Source organism: Carassius carassius, chromosome 20 (genome assembly GCF_963082965.1).
Source record: "Carassius carassius chromosome 20, fCarCar2.1, whole genome shotgun sequence".
NCBI classification, from domain to species: Eukaryota; Metazoa; Chordata; class Actinopteri; order Cypriniformes; family Cyprinidae; genus Carassius; species Carassius carassius.
In genome coordinates, this window is record NC_081774.1 from 10,147,397 (window position 1) to 10,175,045 (window position 27,649).

The 27,649-nt window shown below is 36.7% G+C and overlaps 2 protein-coding genes across 3 annotated transcripts in view; both read left to right on the forward strand.

Moving 5' to 3' along the window:
* The first annotated feature begins 862 nt into the window (after positions 1-862).
* Positions 863-14,715, forward strand: LOC132096287 (hippocampus abundant transcript 1 protein-like). 2 transcript variants are annotated; one of them, XM_059501551.1, is made up of 12 exons: positions 863-1,064; positions 2,775-2,870; positions 5,794-5,856; positions 6,095-6,222; positions 7,471-7,585; positions 7,836-8,054; positions 9,694-9,807; positions 10,705-10,776; positions 10,956-11,068; positions 11,649-11,746; positions 12,472-12,638; positions 12,718-14,715. In XM_059501551.1, the coding sequence occupies exons 1-12, from the start codon at positions 981-983 to the stop codon at positions 12,928-12,930; spliced, it is 1,482 nt and encodes a 493-aa protein (XP_059357534.1). In that variant the 5' UTR covers positions 863-980; the 3' UTR covers positions 12,931-14,715. The 2 variants fall into 2 exon arrangements, with proteins under 2 accessions (XP_059357534.1, XP_059357535.1); XM_059501552.1 differs by having other exon boundaries at positions 2,781-2,870.
* A 7,426-nt stretch (positions 14,716-22,141) lies between these two features.
* LOC132096288 (insulin receptor-like) overlaps positions 22,142-27,649 on the forward strand; it is a 53,135-nt gene continuing 47,627 nt past the window's right edge. Inside the window, exon 1 of the mRNA XM_059501554.1 lies at positions 22,142-23,201. Coding sequence (XP_059357537.1) covers positions 22,868-23,201 — 334 coding nt within the window. The 5' untranslated portion in view covers positions 22,142-22,867. The remainder of the gene's footprint in view (positions 23,202-27,649) is intronic.

The window sequence follows — 27,649 nt, forward strand, 5'->3', positions numbered from 1 at the left end:
TTTATTATATGTATTTTGTCATAGTTCTTCATTCTTCACACAAACAAGGACTATTCTCTTAATGCATTATACTGTTTCTCAGTTAATAACCAGTGCTTTCTCAATTAAATCAAATCTGATTAGTTATTTTTATATTCCTTTTTTATGAGATGTTGGAAGTATCATTGCTGTTTTTGCATGCCTTTGTGAAGTGCACTGTTCAAGTAAAGCTGCTGCAAGATATATATGTATTTTTTTATGCAGTTATCCACTGCAGTTTCTAAAATGTTCTCTTATCAGCAGTAAATTTACTTTTGTTTTAATGAGAAATCTGTAAGAAAATGTCAGTGTCATAAAGGCAGATGTTTTGATACTGTAAGAATAGTACTGATATTCTGCTCTAGTGAGGAGAAATGGTTACAACATGTGTGTCAAAACTGGGTTAATGCTGCAGATTGTAAACTAGAATAGATTAGAACACATCTTGCAACATCTTAACTGTAAATTGTTCTATTATGTCATGTAAATTTAAATCAAATGATTTCAGTTTTTTGTTTGCATTGAAAACCTCAAATTATCTAATAAAGATCCAACAAAATGATTGTGAACTGTCGTTTATTCTTCTAAAATAACAAAATGACATCCCCAGAGTAAACCAGTCTGTTAGTGAGGATAACACAATAAAACAGCACAACAGTCAGCAGTTTACAAGACAGAGGGATTCCTCATTGTTTTGTGTTCCCGTCCCGATTATGGTAATAAGCACTTTGGATTCACTCGCGTGGACAATGTACTCAGCCAATCAAATCGCTAGGTAAACCACTCCCGTATGACATTGACCAATAAGAAGCCCGCGTTGAGAAATATGGGCCGGACTCCCGAGAGCCAGGACTGACGACAGGAAGTCGCATATCTTAGCGTGTATGCTAACGGAAAACTGTAATATTTAGCCACACCTCGCAGGTCCATCTCCCACTAACAAGAATGGATATACGTTAACAATGACTGGAGAGAAAAAGAAGAAAAAGCGGCTGAACCGCAGCATTCTTCTAGCCAAGAAAATCATCATTAAAGATGGAGGCACTGTGAGTAAAACATTTCTTTGTGGCAGTTAGCCATATGCTAGTCAGGGCTAGCAAGCTAAGCAGGTGTTTTTTACAGGATGAGCTGTAACAGCTCTACATTGAGTGTAGTTTCGATTGCAACCTTTCAGACACCTTTTAGTGATTTCATCTGTTTCGTGATGTAAACTCGTTTCTCCTTACTTACGAGAAGAAATGTACAGTAATTTGTGAGAGACAATAGTTTCATTAGGCAGCCCACAGTGAAAACAACAAGCCAGCTGGCGAGAATGCCAACCAGATCAATCATGGCTTGCGTTTTGACATCGAGTGAGTTACCTTATGCTTAAAACCTGGAAATGAAACTTGAAGCTTGAAATTATGATAATGAATAATTTAGTAAGATAAATAGTCTTTATGGTGACCAAAAGTGAAAGAAGTGGGTGTCCCATCCGAATAGATATCAACATGCTTTTTATGATATGTTTTGTCCGACAGTTCACCTGATGTGTTATATCACATCATGGTATAAGAATTCTGTGTTTATGGTTTTATCATGGTGTTTTGGTTGTAAACATATTTTAATAAGAGTCGATTTGTCCTTATAATGTCAAGACAACTGCTAATGGGCTGTCAAATTGTATTCGATCAAGTAGGGTGAATTCCCATGAAATACTGTGTAGTCTATTGCACCATTGTCTATGAAGGAAACACATCTCAATTCATTTTTGAAGGTCTTAAACTCAAAAAGTGTCTGAAAAGACTACAAAGGCATTAATATTAATTATAAAGTCAAACTAAATTTAATTATACACCCGTTTGTTTATTTTAATGCTACATTCAGTTTAATAAATGATTAGGTTTTTATAAACTTGCATCACAAACCCCCTGTGTTGCATGGTAATTTTGTACCAGGCTACATTATATGTTTGTTATGAAAGTAAAAGTTATTTTTAATTTTTTCAATATGTAATTTGAACACACTACACATTTTCCAAGAAGTGCAAGATGGTTTTACACTGTAACAAGTTGTACATGACAAGAGCTTTCTAATCATTGACTTATTGTACAAGTGATAAGCTTGAAATCCCTTTAAAATCGATTTAAACGTTTGACACAATAATAGCTCTAGGTATCAACAGTAGCTTTTCAAATTCACTAGTTAATATTTTGATCTTCTAAACTTTAAGAGCTTTTACAAATACAGTCAAGCCATTCAAGATGTGTTTGCACAGTTAGCCGCTTCAACAGAGCCCACGGCTCTTTCTCTCCCCATTTTCTAATGATCTGTAGCATTGAGCTCAGTCTGCAGGCTATTATACACAGGAGTGCAGGCTTTCTTGCATACCATTTAAGTCACTTCTGATTTTTAGCATGCATAATTTCAATAAGGGTATGGCAAGGCAATTTGGGGCTTTTAGGGGTTGGTTTAGTGAAAACTAAAGTGAAAGCTTTTGCAGTGCACTAGATAAAGCGATAGTGTTAGATAATGAATTTGGCATAGTAGGCCCTTTGGACCCTTGTATTGCAAACTGTGGTCTTGTTTATTTAGTGGTAATAAATGATGATAATGACTCCGTTAAGTCAAATATTATATTTGTGTATCAAGCCTTCTCCTATTTCTCTTGTCCAAACTTCCTCCTTATTGCTTCCTTTATCCATGTTGTTCACATTCCAGCCTGATTTAGTTTGTTTGTAGTAACATTATTAGTAATGTACATCCTTCTTGTTTAGCCACAGGGGTTTGGAGAGCCCAGTGTCTATCATGCGGTGGTGGTTATCTTCCTGGAGTTCTTCGCCTGGGGACTGCTCACCACTCCCATGCTTACGGTAAACCAGTTTTGCTTCATCGCCCTCATTCACATTTCAGATCAGAGTGAATTACAAGCAATGAATGTTTGCATTCATCCATCCTTCCTTTTGTGTCCATTACAAGGATAGACATTTCCCATTGCCTGAATCTGAGAAGCCTTGAACTGAATAAATTAATCCTGATCAAATGGAGAGGGTCAGAATGAAGCACTCGGTTTTAGTTGTTTCAGCAGAGTATAACGGACCCAGCCATATTAAAACAACATCAAACGGTGTCATGTTAATAATTACCTTTTTATTCTGAAGGCTATGGAGGGTTTGTCAGGACACATGGTTGTAAATGAAGCTGAACCTGGGATTTACTTTGTATCTTTGTGCCAATTGTTTTTATGCCGGTCAGCATGATACTATTGTTGACACTGTATCCAGTACAGTCACAACCTTTTGTCTCAAAGTGATCTGTGGCTCTGATTGTAACCGGTGTTTCCTTGAGATTTCCACTGCATGCAAAGTGGAGTTGCAGTTTCCTTTTCTTGAATAATGCATGAATTGAAAGCAGTGTTGGGTTTCACTTTCAGTAAAAGTCTGCAACCCCTTTAGAGTGAAATCTGGACCAATCAAGCCAAGCTCAATACATATTAATATGCATTTAAGTGTGTGTGTATATATATATAAATAAATATATATATATATATATATATATAAAAAATATAAGGTTCTTTTTTAATAAGCGTCTTATTCTGCATTTTTATTTGATCAAAAAATACAGAAAATTATGATTGAATATATTTTAAAATAATGTCATTTTCTGCTGAATTATCCTCTATCTGTTCTGTGGTTAACTCAGCAGAATAAACACAGAACCACATGGATTTATAAAGTGAGCCTTGATATAATTATCAGCCACGGCATACAAAAGTTTGAGAACAAATTTAATGTTTCTTTTTTATAGAAAACTAATGTAACATAATAATGTAATGTATTTTCACTAGTGATCAATTTTTAAGGTTATATTACTGGCTATTGGTAGTGGCTAAAAATTAAATTGACCCTAGTTGCTTATTGTCTCATATATGAATAAACTGACCCTTTTTTTTCCCTTCATTGTCCTCATTTCCTAATTTGGGAGGAGGATTTGCATTAAGCTAGTTGGTGTAGTTGAGCCAGAAAGTCGCCTCCGTGCTCTTTGCTCTGGCCTTTTATTTGATTAGTAGCCTCTGGCTCTGATACTGAAGCACTAATGAGCCTAACAAACCCTTCCAGCTGAACGCCACACTAACAAGTCGTATGTCTCAGTGAGAGACACAGTTTTGCTCTTTCAGACAGTGCAGGCGAGCTCTGCTTCAGCGCACCCTAAAATCTGAGTGCCATATCAAACTAACACAGCAGATGAAATGTGTTCACATGCTTTGTTTTCATTTGCCAACAGAACGACGGAACAGTCTGTTCACAGCATTCATTCTGACATTTAGAGTGGGGAAAAGTACCATTACATTTCTGTCCATATTTCCATGCTCATTGTATGAATCTGACCTATATATATATACAAGCAGATTCATTGTTGCAGGACAACATATAATTAATTTACAACAGACCAATAACCAGTTAGTTTTCTCTTTTATTCAAGTCCGTTATATCAGTGCAGTTATAGAAAATAACCGATAAATGCTTTTTTTTTTTTTCTAGCCTAGCAGAATCAAGAATTAACCATGCTGCTGTAGAAGTAAAGCTTAATGTTCCCTGTGAGACTTTTGGACCTCTTGGAACTGAAGATGTTGTCTTTGAATGTGTATACAGGTCAATTTATTTGTCTCCCAGTCATAAAAGAACCGATATCTTTTGTACGCTTAAGTATGTAAAACATTGATATTGTTGTATACAGTGAGTTTAATGATTAATCAAGCTGTGGGAATCATTGCTCCAGTTAGAGGCCTGCACCTGTCATCAACGGCAATGACAGTTCGTGTGCTCTGCCTCAAATAGAAAGCAGTTCACCTCTCAGAATGAAGAAGTAACATTGCTGTTTAAATACAGCCTTGTCTTGTACTTTATTATAGGTTGGTCATTTCATTGCAGTCAAAACAACATGTTTTGTACTTGATGTGGTTATTTTGTTACCTACACAAAGAAAAGAACCAGCAATAACAAATGACACTCATCATTTTATCTGGAAAAACAAATGACGTTTTAGATCATAGATCAAACTTAGCTTGTGGACAGCTTGGGTATTTGACACGGACATTACAGATAACAGATGTTTTTCTACCCTATTAATCATTTTAATGTGGAAATGGATTTTGTTGTATGTTTTTTTTTTTTAGCTTTTTGAGGCTATTTAACATGCAAGCATTTCCAGAGCAAATAAGTATAGATACAGATATATATTCATTTATTTTTTTTTATTCTTTTTAATCAGACTTGTTTGTTGTTGCCAAGTATAATCAAAATGTTAAATGCATGAAGTAAAATATTAGGCAAGTTTTCTACAGTTGTGTACTACATAAACACATGTATTAATATTTTGACATATGTTGTACTCATATTGTGACTATACGCACTGATATAACAATACATAATTAATAAACAAAGTCAGTTATCAAATGTTAAATGTTATTAAATGGAATCTGAAGTTTAAATAAGCTTATTAAAGCATCTATGCTGCTTATACTCATGAGCGAAAGATGAATCTTGAAATGAGTCTAAAATTGCATTAAAATCATTGTAAGGTTCATGATGTTACATACTTTTATATTGTGAGCAAAGTCTGTGTAAATGTATTGTGATGAATCACCCAATCGTTATTGTTATCCAGAAGCAGTGCTTCTTTGAATACGGTCCGAGAGTAAAGCTAGTGAATAATTACCAGCTCATGGTTATTGTGTAGCCAACCGATTATCAGTTTGCAGCATACATTTATGGTCAATCTGTGTTTTTGTTTCAGGTGTTACATCAGACATTCCCCCAGCACACATTCCTGATGAACGGACTTATTCATGGTGTCAAGGTAGGACAATGACTTCAGCTGTTCACTTTTACTCATGCTTTTTCCTCTTCTCCCTGTGGGTACTTAATGTATCATTTTTAAACCTGACCGATAAACAAGATTCTGTGATCAGCCTGACCTGAGTGTTACTGTCAAACATCCTGTCATCACATCCTGACAAGCTCTGGTCATGTCATTCAGGTATTTTAATAACTTTGAAGTAAATGTGTCATTAAAGGGAGTCTTTGTATTCACGCAGGGCCTGCTGTCTTTTCTGAGTGCTCCACTAATCGGTGCTCTGTCAGATGTGTGGGGCCGGAAGTCCTTCCTGCTGCTCACGGTGTTCTTCACCTGCGCTCCCATCCCTCTCATGAAGATCAGCCCATGGTATGTCTCTTACATGAAGACCATTGCGTACAGGCAAAGACTCAAGAATCACCAACTATATAGAACGCACATAAAAAACCTAGATCAACCTACACCTTAACATTACATCTTAATTCCTATTCAGGGATGATATGGTGCAGCACTATAGGCAATATAGCCATGATGCTTTTGCAGAGATTAGTATTGGTTTAGTAAGTTAATTTCAGAAAAATCATCAAGAAATGATGTCAATAAAAAAAAAAAAAAAAAAAAAATATATATATATATATATATATATATATATATATATATATATATATATATATATATATATATATATATATATATATAATAAAGAAAATTAAGACATTTTGAAGCCCACTTTAAAAAAAGGGTTCTAATTAATGTAATGTGAAACTCAATGTGTTGATTATTATGTTGCTAAAATGCACACACACACATTTATATATATATATATTTGTTTATCTAATAAAATATTAAAACTAGATTCAAAATGGTACATAATTGTTTAATTATGTCATCCTGGTATCACGGACTCGCTCTCGTTTCATACAAACCCAGCTGCTGCCATTTTGCTATGACTGTTTTGTACGCTGTATTGGATTATAAGAGAACAAACAAACTGTTAAGGTTTAAAAAAAAATGCAGTCTCAATTATTTTATTGCCTTAATTATTTTGTGGTGAAATGTTGTGTGATACATTGTTTGACTGCACCGTTTACCTTAAATGCATGTTAAGTTTGAATTAGAATTTTGAATTTGAATTGAATTTGCCGTCTTCAATGAAGCTTTGCGTTCAAATATTTCAACTCCAATCAATATTTTGCATCTAAATTTACTTGTGTGGCAAGTAGCTGTGTAATAAGCAGGATAATGTACATCCAGCTGGTAGTTCTCGCAGGTTTTCCTCCGCTTCACATCAGGGTCCTGATCACCCTGTCTGGGGTTTTTTCTGCGAGAACAACAAGCTGGATGTACATTATCCCTTATAAAATATACTGTTGTGAGTTTAACGTTACAGTGAGATGGTCATTTTATTTACTTTTGCATTATTAAAGGTTGTTAATTGTCATTGAATTGATTAGTTTTTATCATCTTAATTTTAAGCTATTTTGGAAAGCTTTTGCCAAAGTTGTAAATGTCATGTACAGTTATTTTAAAGTTGCATGTTTCCTACTATCAAGTTTGAAGCATTTAATTTAAAGATTTTTCTGGTGATCATCTCCTTCTCTCTGTCTTATCCCACAGGTGGTACTTTGCCGTGATCTCCATGTCTGGTGTGTTTGCAGTCACTTTCTCTGTCATCTTTGCATATGTGGCCGATATCACTCAAGAGCATGAAAGGAGCACAGCATATGGCTTGGTGAGCAGAGGACCATGATTCATGACTTCCCTTTGATGTTGTGCTGTAATCTGACTTCACAGCATGCGTGCAGCAGCAGTTACTGTTTTGTAGCGCTTTGACAGATATTGGTTTCCTGTTGTTTTGACAGCCGTCTGCGGTTTCCACTTTTGCCCAGCAAATAAGAAATGAATATGTTAATTGCATCTATGAACATTTCCCTTGCGGTCAGCACAGTTGATTCACCTCAAGGTCCGTTCCTCGCCCACAGGTATCGGCCACCTTTGCAGCCAGTTTGGTGACAAGCCCAGCGATCGGTGCTTACTTGTCAGTGACCTATGGAGATACTGTGGTGGTGATCCTTGCCACGGCCATTGCTCTGCTAGACATCTGTTTTATCCTGGTAGCGGTTCCTGAGTCTTTGCCTGAGAAGATGAGACCAGCTTCATGGGGAGCCCCCATCTCATGGGAGCAGGCAGACCCCTTTGCAGTGAGTAACTGATGTCTATAGCTGTTTTCGTCCTCCTACTTTTATGCACATTTTTGGATATTGCATATGTACATATGTTAAGGATTTGCCACTGATTCAAATGCAAGTTTTGAGCAGCCTGCTCTGCACATTATGTACGTTTCTCTTATGGTTTCAGACGTTTGTTCTTTTCGAACATAAGTGCCATGCAAAGTGGACATCACAGTATATTCCCCCATGATTCCAGTTTGAAGCGAACATATATGTTCCATTCAAAGTGCATTGAAGCGTGCGAGACGTGAATTTAAATAGTATTTATTCACAGAGGTATATGATGTCCCACTGTGTTTGAAGACGTTGCGCAGCACAAATCTATGAATGAATGTTCCGAAGTGAGGTAACGTCAACAGATTTCCCCTGGTCAGGGAGTAGAGCTATGAACACTGTGTAGGGACCTTGTCAGTGGGAACACGGTTCATACACAGAGCTCACTTCTAAAGAGCTGAATATCTGAATCAGGTGTGTTAACAGAGAGACATGCAAAATATGCAGAGCTGGGGGGCGCGAGAACTTAAATTGAGAGTAGCACTTGTTTGTCGTTTCTCCGATCACAGATGCAGACATGGATTTATATTTACGCGATGCAATGCATAAAGTCAATATAATAAACCTTATTTATGTCCCCACTGGATGCAACAAATGGCTCATTTTTAATGGGTTTTATTGTTTTTGTCTTGTCTCGCTGGTGTTCTGACCGGGACACCCATCACAGTTTGGCGAGGGGTGTACATGCTTTTTGGCATTCAGCCAATCATAACGCTCTGGATAGCTGGCCAATCAGAGCACACCTTGCTTCTCAGAATGATGAGCTTTGGTTGAAAAAATAATGCATTTCAGAAAGGCGGGGCATAGAGGAGAAACAGTAATGTACCGTATGTGGAAAATGTGTTTTTTAGCCTTAAACCGCATAAACACAGTTCCTTAAACCAAATACACAAAATAATGTTCTTTTTAGAAACATCATATGACCCCTTTAAGCTGTGCAACTGTTTTTGGCATTGATATGCATCTTGAGCATTAAATCAGAATGTTTAGAATTCTGTTGTGACTCTGAAGACTGGAGTAATAGCAACTGAAAATTCAGCTTTGTCACTAAAGAAATAACTTACATTTTAAAATACATTTAAATAAAATTGTAATTTTAATATATAATATTTCACAAAATTACTGTCTTTACTGTAAACAAATACAAAGTTGATAAGCATAAAGAGACTATAAAAGTTGAAATTTAAAATGGAAAAAAAGAAATTATTGACCACAATCTTTTGAACAGTAGTGTGTGTGTGTGTTTTTTTTTTTATTTTTTTTATTTTTTATTTTTTTTATACAATTTTATATTTTCCCATCTGAAATGCTTTGCATGTTCACACTCTGGTTGCCTTTTTGCCTTAAATCACTACCAGTGTTAATACCATTTTAATGGGGAAAAGCAAACCTTGAAACCTAAAAATTGGTACAACAACAAGCATTTGACGAAGAATAGCGAAGATGTCATTTGTCTCTTGTTAAATGAATCATGTTGCTGTGCTGCTGCCCACTCATTCTCTCTGTGTCCTCGTCCCTCAGTCTCGTGTTCTCATTGTGACTCTCTTGTTCACAGTCCTTGCGTAAGGTGGGCCAGGACTCCACGGTTCTCCTGATCTGCATCACAGTCTTCCTGTCTTACCTGCCTGAGGCTGGACAGTATTCCAGTTTCTTCCTATATCTCAGACAGGTACAGTTCATACCATTTGTATCAATACTACAGAGACACAGATCTGTAACTCTTCTGTATTTGCACGGCAGATCTTGCATGAATGTACCATGACGTTTATGCAAACTAAGCAAATACCCTAAATGTGAGTCACATATCCGTGAGTCTTAATTCACATAGCTTCCCTCACCCTTCAAGTAAATGGTTAGAAGTAACTGTTCTTGCTTGAGATGGTCATGTGATTTTCTTTCTTTTTAACATCTTCCTTAAAGTGTTTCTATTTACCAGAAGGCCATTTGCCCATATTTCAGAGCAGAGTAGAGAATCATGTGGTTTTGTGAGATGTGTGCATACAATACCAGAAGCCTGATCTGATCACTGCAGTTCATAGAAACATCATTACATAACACTTAGTTTTCTTCCACCTTGTGACTGACAGTTACTGGAAATTAAAATACCGGTAATGGAAATTAATCTAAATAAAGAAACTGCATGGATGACACGGTATGCTGCTGGTGTTAATAGGTTTGTCCATTAATAAATCAGAGGTTTATTTCACAACAGTGTTGCTATCAGAAACTCAAACTATTAAAAGACATTTTTGTTATATAAATATATATAAAGTGTGTGCGTGTGTAAATTCAAACTGAGACAGACAAAAAAATTACAAAGCCACACAACAAAATGACTAGTAGTGTTAAAATAAAAACTGAATACGTAAAAAAAACAAGTAATTTAAAATACTAATAAAAGCTATATTAGTTAATACTAAAATAACCCCATTATTAGCACAATTAGATTCACTGGATTGTGGCACCCTAACTAAAACTCTGTTATTAAATGTTTAGAACCTAAATCATAAAATCTTCTTAAACGGTGTACATTTTCAACTACCCAACTTTTGTCTTCAATTCCCAGGTCATTAGATTTACACCAGAAACAGTTGCTGCCTTCATTGCAGTGGTGGGAATCCTGTCCATCTTGGCTCAGGTTGGTTTCCAGGCTTTTTTTTTTTTACCTGTTCCATTGTGAGTTTGTACTGCCTGACTCTGAGCAGCACAGCATGTGTGCATTCGTACTAATCTGCTCACTGTGCGAGTGCGTCAGGCGTTCGGTTGTAAATGCTCGCCAGTGAAGACTTCAGAGTAATGGTTCCTCTCTCTGTGTAGACGGTTGGCCTAGGAATCCTGATGCGTTCCATAGGGAATAAGAACACTATCTTGTTAGGCCTTGGCTTTCAGATCCTACAGCTGGCCTGGTACGGCTTTGGCTCCCAGCCCTGGTGAGTTGATCATCTAGAAACCCACTAGAGGGCAGCAAACTTCATTAGACATGGCACAGTTCAGTTTGTAATCGGATTTGTACTTGAAATCAGAACATATTGTGATATTTCATAAGATTTTCACTTGAACTAGATGTTTTAGAGCTTAGATACTTTCCTAAAACGTAATTTTGGAAAAAATTAAATGCCAGAAAAGATTGTTGACTCACTTATCCTCTCATTACAAGCATCATTTACATTTAGCAGACAATTTCATCCAAAGTGACTTCCATTGCATTCAGGGTACACATTTATTTTTTGAGCAGTACATGCTTTCCCTGGGAATCAAACACATGACCTTGGCGTTGCTAGCACTGTGCTTTACTCTTTGAACTATAGGAAAGCTATCAGCAAGTTATCTATCTGTGTCTCTTGGCTGGAACTCAAATAGACAAGTAAACATGACCTCAACAGTGTGTGTTTTGGATCAGTGTGTGTGTGTGTAATCCTGAAACCAGTTTCACATGCACGTAAAATAAAACAGATTGAGAGTGTGTGTGTGAGAGAGAGAGAGAGTCTGATGGTTGATTTGTCTCTTTAGGATGATGTGGGGCGCTGGAGCTGTTGCTGCCATGTCCAGCATCACCTTCCCAGCAATCAGTGCCATAGTGTCCCGCAACGCAGACCCCGACCAACAAGGTGAGATGCGTGCTGCCAAGTGTCCAGTCTTAAAATATTTACACACAAAATCCTCTGGATGGCACATTTAGTTAACCTTAGCCACAGAATGATTATGATAAGCCGCTGATCATTGTTATTACATCATTCCATAGACAAAAACAAAGCTTTGTTAGTTTCATGACTCTTGTGTAACTATGCAATCTCATCTCAAATAATAAAACCATTTAAACTCGTTGATATTTTGTGTATTTATGTATTTAGTAGCCAAGTAATAAACAGGATAATATACAGTCAGCCAGTGCAGAATAAACCAGTTTACTTTTAACCCATTAATGACTGTCTGATCTTATGCAATTGGTTGGATTACTATTAATGTACCGAATTGTGGTCAATTCTAATAAGCTGATTAATAGTTTTAATGGATGCTGATAGAAAAATAAATTATATTTTATTTTTGTGTAAATTTAGGATAATACACGAACAACTCAAATTATTTTACTTTAATATACTACGGATTAAAACATTTGGTTTTGTACAAATTATTTATTTTTAATGTTTTTGAAGCAATATTGTTATTCTTACAAGGCAGCATTTGTTATTAAAAATGCAGTATAACAGCAATATTGTGAAATGATTACTATTCAAAACAACTGTTTGCTATTTAATATAGTATTGAAGCCCATTTTTTAAAGAAGTGGTTGGAGAAATGCACTCCCATTCAGTTTGTCCTGTTTCTGCGTCAGGTGTGGTGCAGGGGATGATCACGGGAATCCGCGGTCTGTGTAACGGTCTGGGTCCAGCGCTCTACGGCTTCGTCTTCTACCTGTTCCACGTGGAGCTCAGTGAAATGGACCCCGCAGAGAGCCAAGAGAAGGGTGCCAAACCCAACATGGCCAACCCTACAGATGAGGTGAGAAACCATGAAGAAATCTCTGTATTTACAAAACATGCACCTACCAAAAGATCTCTCTCTATCCATGCTTCTTCAGAGTGCCATCATCCCCGGCCCTCCCTTCCTGTTTGGAGCGTGCTCAGTGTTGCTGTCCCTGCTGGTTGCCCTCTTCATCCCAGAGCACAATGCCCCCAACCTGCGGTCCGGCAGCTACAAGAAGCACAACAATGGCGCACAGAGCCACTTACACAGTTCGCAGGGCAGCCCCTGTGAGGGTAAGGAGCCTCTGCTGGAGGACAGCAGTGTATAGCCCCACTGACTCGGGATGGGCAACAGACCCCAAACCCCCTCACAATCACCACCCCAACCTCCCCGAACGCACTTGTGCAGTGCACTTTTTGCACAAGATGGCATCATCGTCCTCTACTGGTGTGGAGACTGGTGCAGAAATTGCAAGTGCGTAACTGGGCCAACCGGGAGCTGACCTTGGCCTTGAGGAACAGGAAGTAGAGCTAAAGACGTTTTGCCTTGCACAAGTGAGGGAAATGCGAGCAGACGCAGTTGTATGCCACCGATACAGACTTGGTGACGGTTTTCCTAATTTTTACTGTTACTTAGTTTATTTGTGGGTTTTTTTTTCTCTCTTTCAGAATTTCAACATAAATTATATAAATGTTCCTTGTCCAAAGACCTGGTAACCGTAACAATGGGGAACGTGTCTGTTGTGATGTTACAGGCTAACTTTTGATGTGCTGCTTTCTACTGATTCTTCTTAGTTTTGTACTACAGATACAACAGATTGAGCATCATCTTTTTTGAATCCTAGAGGAAACGCAACTAAGAAATAAGGTCATCAGCGTCATTTCACGCAGTCATCGCTGTAGTATCATGCCCCTTCAGCCTACAGTTCCTGTTCTTGTACATCAGATGAAATGGTTTGTACTTCCTCTCCTTTTCTATCATGACAAAAATTCATGCAGGGGGAAGTAAACGATGCCTTTAAGTGACTTTCTATTGCATTTACCAAACCCAGATGAAGACTTTGCTCTGAGAAGGGTCAATCGTATCGCTCCTGTCGGAGACTGCGCATATTTCATTCTCATTTATCGACCGCCTTGCCGCCAAAACTCCCTGTGAAAGTCAGCACTGCCATATTACAACAGGCTAGCAGGGTTACGAGCTTACATTCTGACCGCATACCTAGTTTTCTTATTACTGCAAGCACTGATGTGGGTGGATTAGCTTACATGTTATTGGATGGGCGTCACTAGATCCAGTCAATTCATATCACACATGCTGCTACTGTAGGATGTACAAGGTTACAAAGTTCTGTGGTATTATACTAACGTGGTATTTTATTAGAGCTGAGCTTTCTGGGCACGTCGTTGTAATTTTAGACCCCAAATTTTGTGGCCGATTTCTATTTGCGGTGCATTTTTTTTTTTTTTTTTTTTCTGGTGAGACAAACTTTGAATACTTTTATCCGATCTCAACATAAATGTTTGCTTTTTCCAGAGAAAACCTCAAGTGCGTTCAGATCACTTTTGTTTTTTTGTTGTTGTTTTTTTAACCGATGTCTAGGTTTTGTTTATTTGGTTTTAGGTGCCATACCTATGACTTTATTTCTATCTTTGTGTGTTTTTATTGACTTTTTTGGTATTTGTATGGTTTTCATTTACTATTTTCAAGACAAATCAACAAGATGATCCACAGGCTTAGTCATCATAACTTGTTTTAGTTAACATTTTGGACCATTTGTGTTCTCTTACAGCATTGAAAACCATGTAAATGTTATTTAAAATGGACTGAATTTTGCATTGATCTGTATGACCAAACTTGAATGGAATTCTTCATCATATATCCTAGTAAGGAAGAGAGACGATGGATATCATTCTGTTTTGTACCTGCATAATTACGTCATCCACTAGCCACTAATTTGCAAAGAAATCTGGTGTTTGCCTCAGAAAAAAAAGCCAATTAATTTGTGCCTAAAATGTGCTCTAAAAGAATAGAAACATTTATATGTGAATGGTGAACAGCTGTAAATATTAGGAACTAATGAGAAGCTATTTATTAAAAGTTTATTGATATTGAAGTCTTTCTTTTCTTCAAAAAACTTGGTTTAATAATGTTTCTTTTGTGGATTTTTTAATTGTATTTTTAAGTCCCTCTGAACACAAGCGATGTTCAGGGTTTAACAAGATGTTGCCCTCATTTAAAGCAGGCAATGAGAAAAATTGTCTAGGCTCTTTGCATTCACTACTATATTTGAAATCTGGGAACTGTAGCCAAGTCTGATATGTGTGCTGTGTCTTTCTGAGATCTGCCTCCTGCTTTAGATAACGCGAATTTCCAAAGACATATCTGTACTGCTTTGTAAAAGACAATGCAATGTTCACCCACCAGAGGGCAGCAGTGGACAGCTTTATAACCAACCTGTAGCGTGATTGTAAACGACTTGTGGTTTCACTCTCCTTAAGTTTCTTCAGCCTTTCGCAATGCGGACTGGTTACTGGCGACTGGTAGATATGCAATAGTTTTAGACTATAAAGGTAGCAGTTGGCGTAATTTTGCCTCCAACGGCAGCATGTGCTAGAAATGCATCCAACAATACGGTGGAATCACACATGAGAAGTGCGAGAAACATTTTAGGAGCCGAGTCAGAGTTTCATAATATAACGCCAGCGCTACACCACGTGTAATAATATATGAGTGCACTTCTTGCACTTAATTCGAGTTTATGTTCAATCTAAGTAGACTACTGATATGATTTGCTCATCTGCGCAATACAAAACGAAATTAACTGGTTTGTACATGTCAAAAATCTAATATAATTTGACTTAAACCTGATTAGACTGCACCAACAGAATTTTTTAAGAGGCAGGTTAGGTAGAAATGGCTGCCCATCAGTGTTATTATAGTTAACTTAAACTAAAAACATAAATATAATATGTGACCCTGCGAAACCAGTCGTAAGGGTCAAATTTTTGAAATTGAGATTTATACATCACCTGAAAGCTGAATAAATATGTTCTATTGTTGTATGGTTCTGGTTTGTTGGGATAGGACAATTATTGGCCAAAATACAACTATTTGAAAATCTGTAATCTGGGTGAGCAAAAGTTCATATGCATATTACTAATCAAAAATTAAGTTTTGTATTTATTTGCAGCATAGTAAATTTACAAAATATCTTCATGGAACATGATCTTTACTTAATATCCTTATGATTTTTGGCATAAAAGAAAATCATTTATTTTGAGCCATATTTTTGGCTATTGCTACAAATATACCTGGGCTACTTATGACTGGTATTGTGGTCCAGGGTCACATATAATATATCTCATAATATAATATCTCAAGGATACTAAAACTGCTGCCATGCATTAAGTCTTTTAAATTTATCTGCAAGATTCTTTTAAATTCAATGTCTCTGCAGCTTTTGCCTCTGCAACTTGTTTTACACATGCAGACGATACGGTGGGTCGGGACTGTTTTTCAAAGCAGCCTCAGCACATGTAATCCTATTAGACCTATTAGAGTGCTGTAGGGTCAGAGCAACAGGGACGGGGTTAGAAACAGGATACATTCTGTTTTCAGAAGGACACTACTGTCAGCTAGACTGGCTCTGAAGGGGAAACGTAGGATAAAAACTCAATCAGCATCGGCCCCAGCACATATATTTACATTAGATAGCAATGCATGGAGGAACCTTTGGGGTGAATCTCTGTTGAAATTCATTCCTGACAGGCGTCCAGTGTGGGAGCCTGCATGGCTCCTGTTCTGTTTCCTTTCCCATTCTATAAGCAGATATGTATAGATTTCTGCTTTTTCCCTTCGTGCCAGCTAACTGAACTGCAAACATTTTTACATAGGTGATGAATGCTGGCGATATTTATGTGTTCTCCTTTTTATTACCCTATAGCTGGCCTCATTTCCTCCTGAGGTGATGAGGAAGTTGCATAATAACTGTTTTAAGCTAATTGAATACTGAAAGGCCTAGAGTTAACATATCAACACAGTTACTCAGCACTGAGCACTTCCTGAAGATAACGGCAATGAATTTATTTTAGAAAGGTTATTCAAAGGTTAAGAGCATATTATCTGACCTTATTTTAAGCTAAATGTTCATCATGAAATCGACAGAGAAATCGTCAAGATCAAGAAATTATTCAGCACATAATCGTAATGTTATCATAAATGTAGACATAGAGGTAGAGGTAAATAAACGCATACATTTTTAAATTAATTATTTAGTGGATTTTCAGCAAACTGTCAACATTTACAGCAACACGAAAAAAAAAAGCTGAATATGAAAACGATCTATTTACACCAAAACGGTACTGAAGTTGGTAAGATTTTTTTTTTAAGTTCTTATATGCTCACCAAGGCTGCATTTATTTGATTAAATACAATTATAAAATTCAGTGAAACTATGATATTGTAAAATAGTATTACAATTTAAAATATATTCTATAATATAAAATATTTTAAAATGTAATTTATTCTTCTGTGTTTCATGATCCTACAGAAATCATTTTAATATGCTGATTTGTTGCTCAATAAACATTTCTCATTATTTTCTCATGATTGAAATGATTGAGGGGTTTTCCTCAAGATTTTTATAGAAAAGATAAGATCAACATATATTTGAAATAGAAATATTTTGTAACATTTTAAAAGTTGACTTTTTTGTCAAGTTACTGCGTGATTTTATACTTTTTTTAAATTCTAAATAAAAAATCTGGTACCAACTAAGATCTCTGCTAAAAAGTACTTAATGCAAGTGAACTTTTGAAATCATCATGTCATCCTACAACTAAATACAATTCCTGCTAAAGTGAAGCCTCTGTTAAGTCAATCCAAACACCATCTTTAATACTTCACTCTTTCATATTTATCAGACTGTTGCTCATATGTGTTGTTGATTAAGCTCTTAACTGAGCCTATTGGGAGCAGTTATATCACTGCAGTAATGTCATGCATTAAGTGAGAGATCTGAGAGGCTTAGTTTCCCCAGGGAGGCTCAGATCTGATGTTCCCAACAACATTTCACTCGCATGTAATTTTAATATTTCTTTATGTTTTCCTTTCAGTCCAAAACAGCATTAAAAGGCAGCAAATTTAATAAAGCAATTAATAGGACATCCGCACTTACAATACGTGGCCAGAGAAATAACATCCTGTCCTATTTTGTGTTCATTTATAGCCCATCTCTAAAAGAGTCATGTTTTAGAGTTATTTTCACTGATCTTTCCAGCACATTTCCACCGTCATTTAACCAATCCACCAATCCCAGGAAGGAACACAATAGACACTCCTGAAATATAAAAACATGTTGTCATGGTGACCTTACACCAAATATTGTAAACAAGTGATTAGTGAGCTTTAGCAATTTACTCTCACAATTGCCTGCTTCTCATTCATGCTTATTTACTCCTAATATAAATGTTTGTAAAATGGAGAGGGTAATTTGAGAGGAAATTAAGATATTAAATCAGATCAGACCACTCTGATGGCAAATAGCACAGACCAGCCAACGACCTAGATGCCTACTAGTCCTTGTTTGGTGTTTAACCATCTATGACCTTCACCTCCATAGTTTTTTTCTGACAAAAATTAACAAAATGCCCCCAAAATTCCAGATAAGGGGCCAAAAAAGGCCTCTTCACAGTCTATGATGGCTATTAAATAAATAAATAAATAAATAAATGTTGATTTGATTTACATTACTTTTTACGAGCCTTCGTAACCAATCACGCACGTTTTTGTTGAGTTTATGAATGCACTGTCCAATCAAAGGCGTTTGGATTCGTCACCACAGCTGGAGGACCCATGTGTCCCCCGTATCTGCCCTAAATCGAAAATTACTAATATCACATAGAATTTAGCATGGACAGTAGTATGCACATTGGGACGCAGGAAACGAGAGTTGTTCCAGTGCGCGCTCACTGACTGAATTGTTAATCTGCATTTGCAAATTCTTTCATCATCACAAACAACAACAATCTGCAGAAAAGATGTAAGATATTTATTTTGAAGCTTGACAGCTTCATTGATTATAAGGGGAGTTTTTGCTAAATGTATAACTCACATTATCAGACTGAAGCCACGACCACTTGAGTGTTGTTGGCTCACTATCTTTATAATATAACATTTTCTTTCATGCTGGAATAATCAATGTGAAGTCGGTTTCCTAATCTATAAAAAAAAAAAAAGCAACGATTAAGTTAGGTGGTTTTGTCTGTAGCCAGAATATGACTTTGTTTATCTCCACCATTAAAAATTATTAAAATCTATTAATCGCCATTCATAGACATTGAGCAGTAATCAACAATAATGATTCGTCATGATATTGCAGCTTCACACTCTTCATCTTCTATTCCACCATTTCAGTGTAAAAATGCTTTTTGTTGATGCTGTAAAGTGATTGGAAACAGTCTACAGTATTGTTATAGTTTAAAATAACTAGTTTTTAATCTAAGAATTTGACATAAAAACAGATACATTTAGTAAGGTAATTAGAAAACAGCCTTACAGGTAAGAAATATCGCCTCTTACTGATAAAGTTAATTTCTGCCGCTGCTATGGTGCATTTTTTTTTTTACCACATAATTTATTAGTATTTTTCAAGTAGTCTGAGATTATGAATATCATGTTATGAGTGGTCAGCATACTGTTGATGATCCCATTTAAATAGTACCACTATGTGGTGTAATCTAGATCAGATTATGCATCCACATATATATCATGAGGGCTACCATCATTGGCTTACAGGCTGAATCATCATCCTGTCCGTGCCAACTGTCCATCTAATATGCGTGCATGTGTGTGTGTGTGTCTGTGTATATATATACATGTCCTTTTCTGATTCTTCTCTTCTCTCCGTTTGCATCCTGTCCTCTACTGTTCTGTCAAATGAAGGCAAAAAATAAATGATTAATAATATTAACAAAACAAATTTCAGTGTTGTTAGCAACCTGTTCCTTTTCACAGATTCCCTTTTCATCTGTAGGTTTGCTGCATTAGATGAATCATTCGGATTCAGTCCATTATAAAAATTCAGTCCTTTATGTTTCACTCCATAACTAATTTCAAAAAGCTTTTATGTATTTTATATTGAAAAAAGGCATTGGTGTCCTTTTTCACTTCCAGTGGTGATGAAGACAGTTGTTTTCTCTCTGTGTACCTGACATTTGAAAGGGTTTAACATGGTGTTCCCACACATAATAGTGGCGCTTCTTAGAACAGAGAGGATGTAAACAGGTTGCAGGGCAAGAGGGATTGGGGATGTTATTGTGCCTCTTCCTCTCTCTCATGTTCGTCAGGAAGGGAAGACATAAGTCAGACTACACATTGTGTGATTTGTTTTAAGACACGGCCTGTGGCTGTGTACACACAAGCCACCCTTGTATACCAGATCACAATCAAATTGGCCAAATCACAGATTTAAATGTATTATGAATTTACATGGCCTCAGGGATTATGGATTGATTTTCTGTATAGTTCTACAGAGAAATTGGTGTGTTAAAGAAATATATCAGGTTCAAAACAAGTCAAGCTAAAGCATTTGTTGCATAATGTCTATTACAACAAAAAATTATTTTGACTTGTGTAGTAAAAAAGCAAACATTCAGGAGCACTTAGGATGGAAGCCAATGGGTCTGTTTTTGGAGGACCTAAAAGCAGAATACGAAAGCAATTACATTTATTCTAATGTTTATAAGTGTAGTATTTGAGTTGTAAAGTTAATCTCAAAATTTTAACAGTGATTGTTGTCATGGCAACGGAGTTGTTAAAAATGCACGTGACTTAGAGAAATACTAAAATCATGTTGAAATGTATATTGTTTACATCTTGTGGCTTAATTTTTTTAAACATTTACAGATCAGTCCGACTACAAGTACCTCACTTTAACCCACATTTCTGCTTTTTAAAAGAGACAAGTCGAGCTCATTTTTGTTGTAATCAACATTGTGCCATCAGCTTTCTACTGATCCCAGAATATATGTAGTTGGACAACTTATCTGAGCTGTAAGGAATGTGTGGCAGCAAAAACATATTTATCACCTTGTACAACACAGTCCTGTTTCTTACCAACACAGTTCTCACTGATGGCCAGGACGTGTATGTTTATTTACATAGTCTACACTGTTTTTCTATGATGATCTCTTTCCATCAGAGGCTCGTAAGTTCAACAGAACTCTACACGTCAACCAATATTTTCCTTTTTTCTCTCAAAGACTTTCATTGGTCTTAGAAAACATAGCTGAACTAATATAGTTGTGCTACTTCCTCAAAAAGTTTCAAATATATAATTATAACCAGTAGGTTTTAATACAAACTAATTTTCTGAACAAACCCTTTTAAGCTTATACCTGAAGGAACCTAGAAGGTACTTTGGATTAAACCGAGTCTTTGGCATAAACAACATTAGCTATTACTCGTATGTTTTGTTTTTACTGCATCTGTTTTGCAAAATCCTGCATTACTAATACATAACAATATGAATATTCTTGTAGTGCATGTTTTTCATAAATACAGCTGTTGCCAATGCATAAGTACAGATAATAATGCTGGACAGTGTGAGGCTGGGAGAGCAAATCAGATTTAAGACTACTCTGTCTAAAGATTATTTCCATTATCACAAAATAAACCCTGACAGTAAAGCATAATGACTGGCTGGCTGTACATTATCTCGCTTTTAACAAGACTGCTTACCTAATACAAGTAAATGAAGCTGAAATGGTTTTACGAGATTAAAGAGACCACAGGGCATCCAGGATCACCGAATTCAACCAAGTTGAGTAAGTTCAGTACTCGTTGTACTTAACATTAAATCACAGTTGATAGGTTGAATTAGTGTAAATTGGAAGTAGATAAAAATTTTGATTAAAAAATTTCGACTTGTGCCTTTTTTTTATATATATATATTTTTTTTATGGGGCATGTTTTTGGAGTAATTAAAGGCAGAAATGTGAAGTTTACCTTTTCTTAAAAACACATTTACTCTACTGGTCAAACATCTTTAGCTGTGAAATTTTTCTCGTCGATTTTACAGGAATTTTATGGTTTATGGCTTTATGTTATAATGACAGTGAGACTGTAAAATGTACAACTTCACACAGAAAAGGTTAGTAAGTGATTTTTTCACATTAAAACTGTTAACATGCATACGGTTTGTCTTGTGGCTATACGTTTGAAACTCAGTATTTTAAAGTTTACAGATCAGCCCCATTCACTGTATCGCAGATTTACAGTGTTTTACCATGGTATATTTACCGGGACAAGATTCACAACGAGGAACAGGAATAAAATATTATTTTTTTCTAGGCTATGAATTCCAAATCATTCAATGCCAATGCATTGCATAGAAGCCAGCGTTTTAGAACACGCAAGGTGCACGCCAATGTTTAGAGCGCGCACGCGGTCTCGATCCAGCGCTCCAGTCCATATTTCCCCTGTGCTCGATCTGCCTCTCTGGCAGGTCTTCTTTACTGGCGCAAAGACAGGAAAGGGGATCCTTGGAAAGAGGGCATATGTCAATGCAGTAGCTACAACCAGCGTGGGGACAAAAAATATATATATTTGTGCAAAATTGCATTTTTATTCCCCTCTTTTTCTCCGCGAGAGAGTTAAAGACGAGTAAGCCAGCTTTGAGGAATCAGCTTCACTTCGTTGTATTGATTGATCTGTGAAGCAAGGCAACTGCTCGCCAGCCAAGCGACGCAGAAAGACTGCATGTGGAGCATTTGTGCTGGAAATCTCAGCGACTGCAGTGTTTTCAGCAGACGCCTCCAGAACCGATACGATTCACTAAACTGCCCGCTTACAGGTTCGCCGTGAGGAACAGTACGGAGAAACTATTGCGTGTGTGACCCGTAAAAGCTCGCAGTCAGCAGGAACGTGATTAACGTTACTGGGAAAAAGTACATATTGAAATCTGTCCAATAAGAAATCATGGAAATCTTGGACGATTTGCAGCAGCACAATCTACAATTTATAAATCTGAAGACAGGTTATTAGAACTATAAGATATTTTCATCTGCAACAAAAAGACGCTCAATTGATTATTTCGGCCTGTGCTCCGTGTGCCAAGCCATTCTTCCCCGAGCTCCGCCAGTTTTTCCATGTTTTAATCTGCGCAAGTGCTGGATAAATATATGCAATCGATTGGAAATGATTCGTCCGCTCTTTATAAATGATGCATTCCGCGTGCTTTATAGGTGCGGATTGTTTTATAGTGAATGAAAGTCGTAGCTCGCACTGTCGTTAGCTTAGCGCTCGAGCGTCTGCATCAGTGCGCGCGACAGCAGAAGCGGATTGAACACGTTGAATTTTCCTCTCCGCCCATTTTTTCTGAGGGGGGTGACAGAGGGCTTTTTCTGTTCTTTTTCATTTTTATCTTCCAAAACAACACTGGACTATTAAAACAGATCGTTACCCACAGCAAGACGTACTCGGAGGGGATTTTTGGACGGATTTTCGGTTTCCCCGGTGTCAAAATGCGGCTGCGGACTTTGATTGTTTTGGTTGCGTCTGTCTACACTGTTTGCAACTGTCAACAAACAAATGGAGAAAGTAAGTGTATCTTAACCGCTTTGTTTTGTCTTTCACATGGATACGGATTTAATACTATGGGAGTCTTGTCTGTTTAAATGTTAATCTACAAACGTTATCCAGCTCTCTGAACGGGAAAAGGGGGTCGTAGTTCTTGACCACTGTGACACATTTGGTAAAGCAGAGCCAGACAGAAGGACATTGCAGGGCAAGGGGTGAATAAATTAAATATCGGGTCGTTTTGATTTAGACGAATCGTTTCAAACTGGCTTTAATGGTACGATCGATTATCAGGAGTGTGCGCCTTGGCCCTAAAGCCAGATTATTGATCGTTTGAGGACAGCATTGATCTATTTGTAGCTCGAACCGCTAGTAAGGCTGGGAAATGGTTTTCAAGTTCAGCCAGGCCCCGGTTTCATGCAGCCATTTGCAGCATTGACAGATTTTAAATCCTAATCAGATCACTCAGGACCTATAGCGCTGTGTTTTTATTTATTTTTTCAAAGAAGTCAGGAAACCTGACATGAGGTCTGTGATCCGATCTTTATGAGTTTGGAAAGTGTGTTACTTTGGCAGCAAACTAGAAGTAGAACTTTCAGACGTCCTTTTAAAATTGAGCTTTCTGCACAATAAAACTATTGTCAATTGATATCACAGGGCCACAAATGTTATTAGCAAACTACTAACTAAATGTTGAATTTAATGCTGAATATTAGACTGATATAGTTTATCGGTATGCTTGATTATACAGCGTTTATTTTAATGTGTAGTCACTTATGTAAATGCTTAATATATTTGGTTTTACTTTGTAGTAAAATGTTATATAAAACGCATACATGCTAGTAATTGGTTTTAATTAAGCACTAGTCATTTAAATGATTGTGTAATTAGGTACCACTTGTTGTTTTTTAGTGCTTTTGGAAGACTTCCTGCAACAGCTAAATAAATATAAGTATGCTTTTGACACACTTGGCTGTGTTCAGCTCCAAACAAAACATTGGCTTATCTTCAGTTCGCTCAACAAATGAGTTTTAACATATTTTTTGGAAAGTTAAAAATACAGTAGTATTTTTGCCAATAAGGTTTTATTTATTTTTTGGGGGGAGAAAATCAAATGAAATGCTCAGAGTTATCATTAGGAGAATTTCAGATCATTTCGGCACAGCCTTATTTGTTGATTTGTGAGCTGTACTGAACCCCAAGCACATTTTTTCTTATCTTGTTACTCTGCAGATTTCTAAATATAGAATTGGTTTGGATGAAATTTATGCATTCGATGTTCTGCCAGTTTCCATTTTGAGACTCTTCCATGTGTCTCACGTTTAAGCTACTGTAAATCAGAGCAGTATGTTTAAAAACTCTGTTAGGTTTTAGGTTAAGACCTACATGTTTGAAAAACTAATAACAAGCACTGCATGGAAAGTCACAAATGAACAGACTGTTGGCTCTCTCTGTCTGTAATAATCTGATGTGGCTTTAATCAGCCGTTTAATTCATATTACACTCCAATCCTCTCTCAGAAGAAATACTCTTTTTGTAATGAATTTAATTCCTGTTTGTTATTTCAAAAATTGCTTGTCCAAATTTTCTTTATCAGCAATTAAAATCTGTAAAATATGCTTGGCTTGTTTTCAGGTAATATGAAAAGAATGTATTTGGAGTGTTTTGCATCTTTGTGTCTTGTCACAGCATAGTTTTCAGCACTAGACAAGTCAACACCTGAGGGTGTATGTATGCCACCTTTTTATTAAAACTGAAAATAATAGATTGAGTAATATTGTGAAACCAGTTTGTGCGAGATTTTAAGGGCAGATTGAACATAAACAAGTTGTGTAATCGCTAAGTTGGCCCCCTTCTTGTTCCTCTTAGGCTTGTAGTGAACCACTGTAGGGAAGAGTGGAACTATTTTAGGGCCTCAGTTCAGCCTCGTCAAGACTGGAAATCTGCTCGGAGCCCGGCTCACCTTGTAATATTTATTAGTTCAAAGTTCAGCTTCTTTCTTCCAGTGGGGTTGAAAAGTCTGATACTGCTATATTGTACTTTTTTTGATTGAGTACTTTTTTTTTCTATCACGAAGTATAATCCCTGTGTAACAATTTGGAGTGAAAAATTAATTAAAAATGTCTCCCTTTTGCTGCAATGTCAGCACCACACAAACTGTGTGAAATCCCTAAGTATTATCCAAACAGCATCTTGTTCTTAAATGGAAACAAAGACATCTGACCTTTTGTACAGAGGTGTTCACTTGCTCAATATCGCTAATTTCCTTGTTTGATTATTGATTTAGAAATAATGCAAAATCTTTCTAAGTTTTATTCTGAATCTTTTATTCAGATTATGTCAAAAGATTTCTACTAGTTTCTAGTTTTTTGTATCAAAATACTTCATTTATTTTATTAACCTTGTTTATTTCCAAAATTATACTTTGAATCCCATCTGACTGTATATTATTAATAATAAACTATCCATATTGGTTTACACATTTAGTTTTTTCATGTTTAATTGCTTTCTTGCACTTGCAATGCTAAATTAAAAATGTAAAACATAATTTATACCTCTGCAGACTAGAATCCGAGACCGTTTGACTGAATCACCTACGTACTTGATTACATTGTTAATATCCAAAAACAAGTCATATATAATTTCGTAATTGCTATGTTCAACCTTGTCAAGTCTTGGCTGACATGGCATGACCATTGAAGCTGTGAGAAATCATTTTGAATGTATTTGCCGCACCCTTTGTCCACGTTACTCCATGTTTTCTCAGATCTTGCGGCTCATTGTGGTTCCTGATTGTACACATTGTCAGTTTCTTTTACGATTTCCTTTTGATCACCTCATTCAAACCAACGATTAAAAGCTTCACCTTAAGAGCCTGTTATTTGTTCCGTTTTAAAGTTCGTCATAGCTCTTCAGGTGGTATTGTCTCACAAATAGGTTACTAATAATTAAAATACTGCTGTATCATTGTGAGTGGTTTACAGGATATTTGTTAACAGTAATTCTGATTGTCATGTTCATTTAATCTTCTGCATATTTTTATTTCATTGTTTGCATTCAGTGCTTATATTAATTATTTCTTTGACATGATTAAGAATGCGTTACTGGTTCAGCTATATTCATGCTTTTATGAAGATGACACATCATGTTTATTTTTAAAGCACATTTATGGGCCATTTTGTCCAAACAGTAGTTTCTTATGTCAAATCCCAACCTTTTGAGTTATAGCGATTTCACATACAATTTGTCTCTCACGATTTTTAAAATAGAATCAGCTAGTTTCAGACTCAAATCAGAACTTATTCCGCTCATGCAAATTCTTGTATACCCCGCTTTTCTTCTGATTTGAAGTGTGTGGTCAGGGACTGGACACCTGCCCAGTAATATTGTTCTTCTTACTCAATTTGAGGACACCACAGCAGCTGGTGTGCAGGTGCATCTTTAAATCATCCCATGTGTAGACTCTCGTCTGTGCTCACGGTTATTGGTTGCCCAATCATTCTGATGTGTATTTTATTTCCTGTAACCTTTATAGTAGTCTTTTTTTCACAGGGTTGAGGTGTCACATTTATGCCCCCAAAGTGTTCACATAAATGATCTAAAATGCTGCAATATGTTTTAACGTAATGGTAGTTTGGACTAATGCACAAAGCATGTCTAAAGGAAAATCATGATTTTGAACGTAATAATGAAAATGACATTGTTTGAAATAATTATTATTGAATGTGTGCATGTGTAAGTCGCTTCTTACAAAGCCATATTGTTTGATTACAAATCAGTTTAATGGGTAAAATCCCAAAAACGCTGATGAATACAAACCAGCGAAACCTCAAAGAGGAAGTGGGACGAGAGGTGTGGAGACCCGCCTCTTTTTAAGACTTCTGCTTTTATATGGTCATACTTGCTTTTATATGGTCATAATATTTGTTGTGCGATATATTGCCCCAGAAATAAATGTGATAAACCAGAGTTCCTCAAATCTTGCCCTGGAGGGCCAATGCACTGCAGAGTTTAGCTCCAACCTTGATCAAAGTCACCTGCCTGTGACTTTCTAATGATCCCAAAGACAATGACTACGTTTACATGCTGTTAAAATTCGGGTTATGGTCGGGTTAAGGTCACTATTCGGGTTTCTGAATCATTCGGGATAACCCATTTACATGCGTGAGCAGAGAGAGTTCTTCTGTATGCTTCTGTATGCATGGAATGTGTAATCAGTCGCCAATCCCGATGTAAACGGCGACGCACGGACAACAAGATGCAATATGCTTCTTCTTCCTGTATCCAAAGACAAAAACAACAACAGGAGCAGCAGGCGGATAATGAATAGTTTGGGGCAGATAGCGATAGTCTTTGTTTGCGCTTTGGCGCTGGTACTGATCCACCAGCAGCACTTGACACTACTGTGCCTCTATACTGCACGCAGGGTTTTTTTATGCGCCGTCTCTACTAAAAAGACCAAGATTCCT

What these genes read in the sequence shown, in the direction of transcription:
- LOC132096287 (XM_059501551.1), top strand. Translation starts at nt 981, where the DNA reads ATGACTGGAGAGAAAAAGAAGAAAAAGCGGCTGAACCGCAGCATTCTT. An exon ending in TCATTAAAGATGGAGGCACT is followed by an intron (nt 1,065 to 2,774) that starts GTGAGTAAAACA and finishes CTTCTTGTTTAG; the next exon opens with CCACAGGGGTTTGGAGAGCC. An exon ending in AGCAGGCAGACCCCTTTGCA is followed by an intron (nt 8,055 to 9,693) that starts GTGAGTAACTGA and finishes TCTTGTTCACAG; the next exon opens with TCCTTGCGTAAGGTGGGCCA.